Source organism: Trachemys scripta, chromosome 8 (assembly GCF_013100865.1).
Source record: "Trachemys scripta elegans isolate TJP31775 chromosome 8, CAS_Tse_1.0, whole genome shotgun sequence".
Lineage (NCBI taxonomy): Eukaryota > Metazoa > Chordata > Testudines > Emydidae > Trachemys > Trachemys scripta.
Genome location: NC_048305.1, coordinates 66,840,836 through 66,851,932, shown reverse-complemented (window position 1 = coordinate 66,851,932; position 11,097 = coordinate 66,840,836). Strand labels below are relative to the sequence as shown.

Below are 11,097 nucleotides of genomic sequence, written 5' to 3'. Positions count from 1 at the left end.
CAGCAATTAAAGAAATTTATCATCTACAGTGGGGTTCCACTGGATCAGGAAGATAAAATCAGGGAACTAAGGGGTTCCTGGAAGATCTTCAATAGTAGGCTGCTGACTTTGTTCCTGCAATGAGAAGGTTTAAATGTTTAATAAACTGCAGAATCCACTTGCTGTTTAACACATTCAACTCTCCTCCCCAAAATGATGTAATTATTCCAGTGAAGTGACCACCATCTCCACACAGGGCTCAAAAATGCATTATCCATGGGTCCCATGTTAGAAGGTGCATTTTATTTAAGTTTTGCAAAATAGAAATTGATGTACTGGGTTAGATCAGAGGCTCATCTCTCTAACAGCAGCCACTGCCAGATGCTTCACAAGGTGCAAAACAATCAACCCCCACTCAGACAGCTCAAGAATAACCTGCTCATCGCACAGTAGCTGGAATTATGCTCTGAAACAGTTTTTAAACATGTTGAATAACTGCTGGTGTCAATCTATAAAATCCTCTTGCTTCCTAATATCTGCAATTCACTGGCACTAGATTTGGTACAAAACCCATTCCCTGTTTATCACTGCAGTTAGTTTCATTGTGTCCCTTTAATATTACAGTAAAGGCCACAGTTATAGCTCCTGGCCCCCAAGAGCTAACTTTTGTATTGTAAGAGAGCAAACCACACATTTTTAGAAAGGGGGCATGGCAACACTCAGTCTCCCTTTCTAGTTGATTGTCTATAACAGTTTTAATCTTTAGACAATCTGGCCCCCATCTAATTCTGCTCTCTATTTCTAGATGAAGTGACCACACATGTATACAGTATTCTAAAGGATGTACCACTGGTTTTTAATATGTCATTGTATTGTTTCTTGAACATTATTTTTTTTTAAACGGAACTGCAAAACAGGCTAATTACACGCAACTCTTCTTGATAGCCGTGTATGAGGAGTTCAAATGATGCCTTTTAATGTGATAGATAAAACTGACAAATGTAAACTATTGTGCTACTACCCCTTTCCCTGAGTTTGTTAGGCAAACCCAGATGCCTCTGGAACCTAAATATTTTGTGGTATCTGCAGATTTTCTCTACTTAGTTACCCCCTTTTTCCATATGTTAAATACAAAGAGTAGTCGAGAAGCTTGCTGCACCCCATATAGGCTAATTTTCAGCATTGTTATCTTCCCATGACAAAGTTGCCGTAGTAACTTCCTGTAAAGGATTTTATCAAATGTTCTCTGAAAGTCAAAAAAAAAATCTCAAAGGTGGACAAGTTTAATCTAACCAATTTTGATCTTGTTTTGCACATGTAGTTTTAGTTATTTCCTATAGCTGGAGGTAGGCAAACTTTTTTTGCCTGAGGGCCACATCTGTGTATGGAAATTGTATGGCAGACCATGAATGCTGATGAAAATGGGGGTTGGGCTGTGGGAGGGGAAGCAGATGCGGGGGTGGAGCCAGAAATTAAGAGATCAGGGTGCGAAAGGGAGCTCTGGGGGACTAAGGGGGTTTGCAGGCTGGGGCGGGGAAGGAGGTCGGGGTGCAGGTTCCAGGCAGCGCTCACCTCAAGCAGCATGCAAAGGTGCGACCAGGCAGTTCTGCGCGCAGCCCGTCCGCAGGCACAACTCCCGCAGCTCCCAGTGATGAGGAACTGCAGAGCTGGGGCCACATGTGGAGCCCACTGGCTGTCCCTATGTGTAGGAGCCAGAGGGGAGACATGCCCACCGTGCCACTGCTGCTGGGAGCAATGTGGAGCTACAGCATGCGCGGAGTTGGGCAAGCCCCCCAACTCCGCTTCCCAGAAGGTGCTTAAGGGCCAGATTAAAAGGTTTTACACCCCTGCTGTAGATCCGCTTTAATCTACGTACTGCCTTTTCATATAGGAATTTGTCTCTGAACAGCAGGAGGGGGACAAAACAACACTGGTTTTTCAGATTAGAGCGAGCACTTAGGCCTGGTCTACACTAACCCCCCAATTCGACGCAACTTCAGCTACATGAATAACGTAGCTGAAGTCGACGTACCTTAGTTCGAACTTACCGCGGTCCAGACGCAGCAGGCAGGCTCCCCCGTCGACTCCGCGTACTCCTCCCGCCGAGCAGGATTACCGGAGTCGATGGAGAGCACTTCTGGGTTCGATTTATCGCGTCCAGACAAGATACAATAAATCGAACCCAGAAGTTCGATTGCCTGCCACCGAACCAGCGCATAAGTATAAACAAGCCCTTAGTTAAAGTGCACCACCTTTTTAACCATTAAATTTATAAAAACAAATCTGTACTGTTAAGTTAAATAAATAGTGAAAATTGTTCTAGGCTTAGCTCGAATAGCTATTAAAATGCACAATCATTAATATACACTGGAGGCTACCTTGTGATGCTCTTCTCTTTGTGCATCTGGTACATCACTGGCCGGCAGAACTTCAGGACTTCTGTAGCCATTTTGAAGTCGCATGTGATCATCGCTCTCTCTCAGAGCATCTCCTCTGTCATAAGGTCCTCCACTGAGGGGACCAACATTCCCTCTGTAATTGGCATCTGAATCACCTGCACTATAATTTATTTGTTGCCAGTGCTGTCTGTCACTTGGAAGAAATGAAGGAGATGGTTCCTGCTCAGGACTTTTAAAATCTCTTAATGTAGCAACCGATTTTCCTGCACCATAGCACAAACCCTAAAGAAAAGACACTGTCTCCTTAAGTATTAAGCGTTCACTTTTGCAGCTTGTAGTTCTTCTCTCTCTCTCGCTACAGAGATACATTTACATCTCTGCATTTCCACACAATAGTGTGTAAAGGGGAAATTTCAGTATATGATTTACCATTTTCTCAAGAGCATTCCTACTTCAGAAAATTACTCAAGTTGACGAAGTGGTTTTTAAAAAGTACACAATTTCATTACTTTGGAACAGAGTTTAGGAACAAACTTAAATTAATGTGTCTGAACAAATTTACCTATTTTTGTTACAACCCCTAAGATTACTGTAACAAAGATTATTGAAAAAAATATTTTCAGGTTTTTACTGTCCCATTTTTTTCAGTCAATGGGATTTCACAGTGTCCTGCTCTCCACTAGTCAGTTAGTATGGGTATGAGCTGGTCAGAGGATAGGTATGTTTTTTGGTGCAAGCCTCCACAACACTCCCTGCTAATTCTAGCTCAGTCCTCTCAAGTACAAAGTGCCACTTTCTGCAGAGCTCCAACCAGAGCTGGTGTGAAACTAAATCCATTTTCATTGTATTTTTAGTTATTTTCCTGAAGATTGATTTGCAATTACACTGACTCTCTAGTAAAACATGTTGATTTGCAACTAAATATAGCCTTTTGCAAGACAAGGCGTTAGTGTATCTATACACACAGTTAAGAACTATATAGCTGAAAGAAGAAATTACCTTGTGCAGTAACGATGGCTCTTCAAGATGTGTCCCCCGGTGGGTGCTCCATTCTAGGTGTTGGTGGTTCCCTGCGCCGGAGATTTCTCGCAGCAGTACTCGGTCAGGGGAAGGGCGCGCACAGGAGTCGTCTCATGCAGCCATTGGCACCTCCTGTAGCGCACGCTCCCCCAATCATCCCCTCCATTCCTTCTCTACCGCCAAGCATGGCAGTGTGAACTTCAAAGTAGAGTGGAGGAGGGTGGGTAGGGGAGCACCCACAGAGGGACACATCTCGAAGAACCATCGTTATTGCACAAGGTGAGTAACAACAACAACAACTTCGAGTGGTGTCCCTGTGGGTGCTTCACTCTAGGTGCTTGTAGAGCAGTACCCCACCAGGGGTGGTAGGGGTTCGGAGACAAGGCCTTGGGTTATAGCGTAATGCTTTGCAAAAGTGTGCTCTGATGTCCAGGTTGCAGCTCTACAAATATCTATTAAGGGGACATTGTTCAGGAATGCAATTGATGTCGCCATGGCTTACGTTGAGCGGGATCTGATGCCCACAGAGGGTTCTTTGTGATTCAGGTGGTAGCAACTTTGAATACAGGTAGACACCCATTTGGAGAGTCTGCTGTAGAGACAAATAGTCTTGGTGACTTGCGAAATGGTCTAGTTCTGTCCAAGTAGAAGGCTAAAGCCCGTCTGACAACTAGCATGTATAACGTTGCTTCTTGAGAGTCGTTATGTGGCTTGGGATAGAAGGCAGGTAAGCGTATGGTTTGGTTAATATGAAAATTTGTAGCCACTTTTGGGCAAGAATTTTGGGTGAGGACATAACATGGTTTTGTCTGTGGTAAATACAGTGTACGGGTGGTTCAGCCATCAATGCTCCTATTTCTCTGACACGTCTGGCAGACATGATTGCCACTAGGAACGCAACCTTTATTAACATATGAAGGAGTGAGCGGGTTGCGAGAGGTTCGAAGGGTGGTCTTGTGACCATCCTTAGATAAATGTCCATCAGGGATGGTCTAGACAGTATTTGGTCCTGCCATGCGGGCAGGGGACTGGACTCGATGACCTCTCGAAGTCCCTTCCAATTCTAGAATCTATGAATTTGCACACAAGATTGAAATCCCATGGTGGTATAGGTTGGCATACTGCTGGGTACATGTTCTGTATACCTGCGAGAAAGTGCCATGTAATCGGGCAAGGGAATATTGAAGCCCCTTCTGTTCATGGAGGACCGTAATGGCAGCAAGGTGTTCTTTAATAGAGCTTATGGCTAACCCTGTTTCCTTCAGTTCTAGTAGGTAGTCTAGGATCATAGATAGAGGTGCCTTGGTCGCATCCAGTTATTTTTGCTGACACCAAAGGGAGAATCTTCTCCACTTGTGGCGGTAAGTATTTCTAGTGGTAAGGTGACGGCTATTTAGTAATACCTGTTTTACTTTCTCCGAACAGTTCAATTCCCCCATGTTGGAACCAGAGAGGAGCCATGCTTTGAGATGGAGTTTCGTTGGGTCTGGATGGAGCATCAGGCCCTCGTTCTGGGACAGGAGGTCCATCCGTAAAGGCAGCGGTTGTGGGGCACAGACTGCTAGACATGAGCGGTACGGAAACCAAGTCTGTCTGGGCCATGTGGGGACAATGAGACTGATTAAGCTCTGTCGAGTCATATCTTGCAGATGACCCATGGGATCAGGGGTATCGGCAGGAAGGTGTACATAAGTGACGCGTTCCATGGGATGAGGAAGGTATCCCCTATCAATCCCGGTGCCAGGCCTGCCCTGGAGCAAAATAGTGGACATTTGTGATTTGTCGCTGAGGCGAAAAGGTCGATTACTGAGTGACCCCATTTTGGAATAGTGGGTCAAGAACATGGTTGTGGATTTCCCACTTGTGTTCCTGTGAGAAGTGTATGCTGAGGTTGTCGGCTATAGTGTTTTGGCACCCTGGTAGGTATGATGCTGTGATGTTTATATTGTTGCAGATGCAGAAGTTCCATAAATTCATGGCTTCTACGCATAGTGAGTGAGACCTCGCTCCTCCTTGGTGATTGATGTAAAACATGCATGCCACACTATCAGTGAGAATAGAGATTGAGGTTTCTCGTACGAGTGGTAAGAAGTGTCGGCATGCATTGTGTACCACGGGGAGTTCCAAAAGATTGATATGTAGTTGGATTTCCATCGCCGACCACTTGCCTTGTACATTTGGTGACCCAAGTGGGCACCTCAACCTATCAGGGAGGCATCTGTTGTAATAGTCACTGATGGGGGGTCTTGTTGAAAGAGAATCCCGGAGCATACATTCCCTGGCTGTGTCCACCACTGTAGGGAGAGAATAACCCATGGTGGTAATGTCACACATCTGTTGAGAGAGTGTTTGCTGGGTGCATAGACCGTGCTCAACCAGTGCTGCAGACAGCGCATATGGAGTCTGGCATACTTTACTACGAAAGTCGTCACTGCCATAAGTCCCAGATTCTGAAGGCATGTCCTCACTGAAGTTTGTGGGCTGATGGTCACCGTGGAAATAAGATTGGTCAATGTAGTGAATCTGTGGTTTGTCAATATTGCCTTGGCTTGTATGGAGTCTAGGTTGGCTCTGATAAACTCCAATCGCTTGGTTCATTCCAGGGTGGTTTTCTTTTCGTTTATCTGTAGACCTCGCTGGTGAAACAGGTCCATTGTGGTTTTCAGCATGCCTGCCATTTCTTGTCAGTTGGCACCCTTAAGAAGGCAATTGTCCAAATAGGGGAAGATTATGACTCCTTTCCATCGTAAATGTGCTGCTACTACCGTGAGTGTTTTTGAAAATACGTGGGGAGCAGTTGACAGTCCAAAGGGAAGGACTCTGTATGGGTGGTGGTTGGATCCTACTGTAAACCTCAGGAACTGTCTGAGGGCAGGATGTATTGTAATATGGAAGTAAGCATCTTGGAGGTTGAGGGCTGAAAACCAGTCCCCCCCCAGTCTAGCGCTATTGTGGCCAGAGTGACCATTTTGAACCTGTGGTTGAGTTTTCGGACATCTAAGATTGGTCTCCATCCCCTCCTTTCTTCTCTGTCAGGAAATATTTGGAATAAAAACCCCTCCCTTGGTATAAGTGTGGTACTAGTTCTACAACACCCAGCAGTAGGAGGTGGTCTACTTCCTGTTGTAGAAGGTGCTCGTGAGAGGGGTCCCTGAAGAGGGACAGGGAGGGGGAGGAGGGTAGAGGGGATGGCTGTGAAAGGAATGGTGTAGCCAGATTGTATGATCTCCAAAACCCATTGATCTGTGGTTATCACAGCCCAGGCATGGTAAAATAATTTGGGCATAGGCGGTGACCAAAATTGTGGGATGGGTTATCTGTTGGCGCTAGAGGTGTGAGGAGGTCATGCATACCCTCGACCATGACTTCAAAATTGTGGCTTAGATGTAGATGGACAAGGCCTGGTTCTGTGGAGCTCGTTGTCTCTGAGCCCATTGTTTGGGTCTGTTCTGAGTGAAGTATTGTGGTTGTTGACAGTTAGACGAGGTATCTTGTGACCTCTGGTATGGTGTAAAGCGAGAGTGTTTGTCAGGCGGTGGGTGTATGCCTAATGTACGCAGCGTCGCTTGGGAGGCCTTCATGGTATGGAGGACATCGATAGGGATAAATTATTCTCGTCTCAAACGAAGGGGAGATCCTCCACTTTTAGCTGTAGTTCTTTTGGAATTCCCAAAGCCTGCACCATGATACTCTTCTCATAACCACAGCTGTTGCGGTTGTTCGGACACCTGAGTCTACTACATCCATTGAGTCTTGCAGCGCTGTGTGGGCTATTAACTGACCCTCGTTGATAATGGCGTTGAGTTGAGGATGTTTATGCTCAGGGAGGTCTTCCACAAGCTCTTGTATTTTACTATAGTTAGAATAGTCGTAATTTGCTAGTAGAGCAGAATAGTTGGCACCTCTAAGCAGAAGGGTGGCTGATGAGTAAACTTTCTGCTCAAAGAGGTCCAGTCTCTTGTGTTCTTTATCTTGCAGTGAGGAGCGGAAATGAGGCTGTTTACTGTGCTGATTAGCAACCTCTACCACTAGAGAACAGGCTTGAGGGTGTGAAAACAAAAATTCCATGCCTTTGGCTGGAACGAAGTATTTTCTGTTGGCCCGTTTGTTAGTGGGTGGTGCCGATGCCGGTGTTTGCTATATTACCTCTGCAGGCTCCATTATAGCCTCATCCATGGGGAGAGCAATCTTGGTCGATGATGCTGGTTGTAAGATTTTTAACAACTTACCTTGTTTCTCCTGCACCTCATGTAAAGCAATTTTTTTGGGCTGTTTGCTACTCTTTTGAAGAGTTCTTGGAACTGTTTCAGGTAATCTGATGTCATAGGGGTAGATGGCGTCACCACTTCGTCTGGTGCAGAAGATAAGTGTGGGGCAGGTGGTGAATCATCCAGGTCTGCCTGAGATAGTATCTCTTCCTCTTCTATCTCTGTGTCAGGGGGGTCAGAGGTTTCTCTGTTTGGTAATGATGGGTGTGCTCTGGAACCGCTTGTTGCTGCAGAAGAGGGACCATAATAGGGGTTCTGGTATGTGGGCCAAGGACTCCATTGTGGCCATTGCACGGGGTAAGGTGGTAATGGGTAAGGCCAGTGCTGTGCATACCAGGGCTGTGAATGCTCGGAGGGACGAGGCTTAGGCTTCACAGGATTCCATGTGGTCTCATCTGTGATGGGGATGAATGTTGAGAGGAGAAGTGGATGTTCTGCATGTCCCCTTCCTCGTGACTATGCATGGAGAGTGGTGCAGGAGATGAAGGATGGTACCATGCTATGTAGCTCGGGAAGTGTTCGGTTCCGAGCAGTGGTGACTGCGGTGCCGAAGAAACTGCTATGTCAGCAGGACGCAGGAGTTGCGCTGGTCCCACCTTGGTGTTGCGGTCGACCACTGAAGCGCTGACCGGTGCTGCATTCGGCTTGTTAGGTGGCAGCAAGTCTTGGGTCGGTGCCGGCAGCATTGATCGCGGTGTAGTCGGTGCCGTGGAGGAGACTTGATGTCTCAACTCCAATGCCGCGTGTTGGGGCTCACTGAGGGACGGTGCCGGAGGAGCCCGGTGCTTTATAAGTGCTCACTCTGGATGAGTGGAGCACTGAGGGTAAAGACCTCACTGGAAAGCTCTTGTTTTCTGAGAGACCCTTGCTGGAGAGGTTTAGGCTCGCTTCCCGACAATTTTGGGAGTTGGAGCCTTATCAGAGCTCAGGGATCTCGGTTTATGAGACTCCCTGGAGGACGTCTCTTGCGGAGGTTGGAGGGATTTCTCCAGCAGAAGCATTTTCAAGCGGAGTTCCCTGTCACGTCTTGCCCTTGTTAAGTTAGTGCAATGTATGCATTTCTGGGAGATGTGAGTTTCTCCCAGACAGCGAATGCAGGCCATCAGAGACCTGCATCGGTTCATGGCAGGAGTCACACTTTTTAAATCCTGTTGAGTCCGGCATGACTGCAGGTAAGCCTCTCCCGCCTCTCGAGAGAGAAGGGTGGGAGTTAATTGTAATGGTAAACTGTAGAAACTGTTCCCAAACAGGGAGTTAAGGAGAGAAAAAGTCTTCTCTTTCTTCTTTTTTCTTTTTGAAGAAAAACCTCGAAGAGGAACTAGCGAAACTATGTATAGACTAAAAAGAAGTTCCTATGTAACTTGTAACTTACTTTCTGGAAGAAAAAAAAAAAGTATCAAAGAGAGCACTGCCGCAGAGCTCTGTCTGCAGCCGAGGACGGTTGAGAAGGAACTGAGGGGACAGTCGTGGGAGCACGCACTACAGGAGGTGCCAACGGCTGCACGAGACAACTCCTGTGCGCACCCTTCCCCCGACCGAGTACTGTTGCAAGAAATTTCCGGTGCAGGAATGCACCGACACCTAGAGTGTAGCACCCACAGGGACACCACTCGAAGAATTACATTTATTCAGAATCTTAATGTTTATATTTTATTATGTTAAATTTATTAATTTTTTTTTTACTTTATAGTAAGCTCTATTTGGATGGGGATTCAAATGCAATTAAATGCAGAAAAGCAGCATTTAAAAATTGTTTTAAATAGAACTACCTTAAATGTGCTAGCCTCCAATCTAGGTTACTGAAGCTCACTGTGGTAAACACATCCCTCAAATTATGCTATAGAATAAGTTAGATTTGAGCCTAAATCAAATCTGTGATACCAGCACAAAGTGGACCATTATCTCCTCCAGGTGGCCCTGAAGGGCTGGGTCACACATACAGCATTTCAGTGCTACCCTGGACAGGTTATGAGAGAACCACGTTTTATTTTGAAATTCTAGTTGAAACATTCTGGAACTTTAATTTTCAGGTTACGTATTTAATCTCTAGCTTCAGAACAAAAGTTAGCTTAAATTTGAGAGGGAGGGGGGCCAAAAGAGCATGAACTGCAAGCTAAATTTCACCTGTGTAAAAAATGTGCATAGTTTGTATTAATTCAGATCAAGTTCTTGGCCGTTTAAAAGACAGCATTAGGATTATTATCCTTATTTAACAGATGCAGAAACTTGGAGCACCTCCGAATCTGTAATGGTAACAGGTTCCACTATAAAAACAGCTCTGAGAAGAACACCTTGTCAGTACGCCCGGATATTATCAAATGGATTCTAAAAGCACGGGGGCCTCTGTCTAACAAAGTAGTATTTGGCTCAAAATGAGCTCACATCAACCATCTAGTTTGGTTTAGGAGGATTAGATTTATCGTCAGTAAATGTCAAACATCAATTTCACTACAAACGGATGAAAAAGTATTTCCATCAATAATTTAAATTTACACATAGGCAAAAGAAGAAAAATGCTGCTTGAGAACCTACACAAGGCTATTTATCTTGCATATTTTGACATAACTGTTTTAATGGTTATAAAACTAACTTTTTAAATCTCAAGGTCTGTCAATCAATAATTGTCTGACACGCCCATAACTTCCCACAACTGTGAAAATTTAAATTGATAATGAAAAAAGTTTAAAAATAATCAAATTCTGCCAAGACTACATCTAGTTCAGTGATTGTTTGTAACTAAAAATATGAACACAAAGGAAAAGCAAAAGCAAACACACATGAATCAAAGTTTAGACAAAACTTACAGTAGAGTTCAAAGATTCTTTAGTTTCCTCTGTGCCTTCCATTAATCGAGGTAAACTGCCCTTCTCCGTCTTTTCCTGATCTCCTGTTTTATCAATTGAGTTTTGCTTATTTGTTTTCTCCTTTTTTAAGCTACAACTTGCTTGAGGTTCACAATTCTTTTCAGACTCTTGTTCAACTCCAAGTGTGCACAGTTTCTGCTCTTCAGGTGCAATCTCTCTATCACGGTTTTCATCTACATTGGTTTTCACTCTAAAAATTGTTTGATCTTGAGACACAGGGTGCAATCTACACTGTAAAATAGATAATCTGTGTTATTCGGACAATTAATTGGGAATATTAAGTGATTTAACCTGAGCAGGCAGCCTAAGACCTGCTGGTATTTTATCCAGTGGTCTAAATTATCAGACTGAGAAGCATGGCTCCCCAAACCTAAGAAGAATATCATAATTTGCATTTTTTGAAGAGTGTAAATAAATCTCTAATTTCAGGAAACATTCATGAACTGAACTAGTTTCATGTACAATACATATTAAATATGACCTACAACTTAGACCAATCTGTAAATTCTTTTTTTCCAGTTCCTTTCATTGGCAATCATCATTCATAGGCTGACTTGGGAGTGAACT

At 44.6% G+C, this 11,097-nt stretch overlaps 1 protein-coding gene across 6 annotated transcripts in view; it reads right to left on the bottom strand.

Annotated features, from left to right (window-relative positions):
* Positions 1-11: 11 nt before the first annotated feature.
* Positions 12-11,097, bottom strand: part of CLCC1 (chloride channel CLIC like 1) — a 32,685-nt gene continuing 21,599 nt past the window's right edge. For 4 of the 6 annotated variants that reach the window (XM_034778818.1, XM_034778820.1, XM_034778819.1 and 1 more), the window contains 3 exons: positions 10,471-10,761; positions 2,358-2,660; positions 12-114 (listed from right to left, as the gene is read on the bottom strand). In XM_034778818.1, coding sequence (XP_034634709.1) covers positions 67-114; positions 2,358-2,660; positions 10,471-10,761 — 642 coding nt within the window. In that variant the 3' untranslated portion in view covers positions 12-66. Of the gene's footprint in view, positions 115-2,357; positions 2,661-10,470; positions 10,762-11,097 lie in introns of those variants that run through there. The other 2 variants (XM_034778822.1, XM_034778823.1) reach the window with 2 other exon arrangements.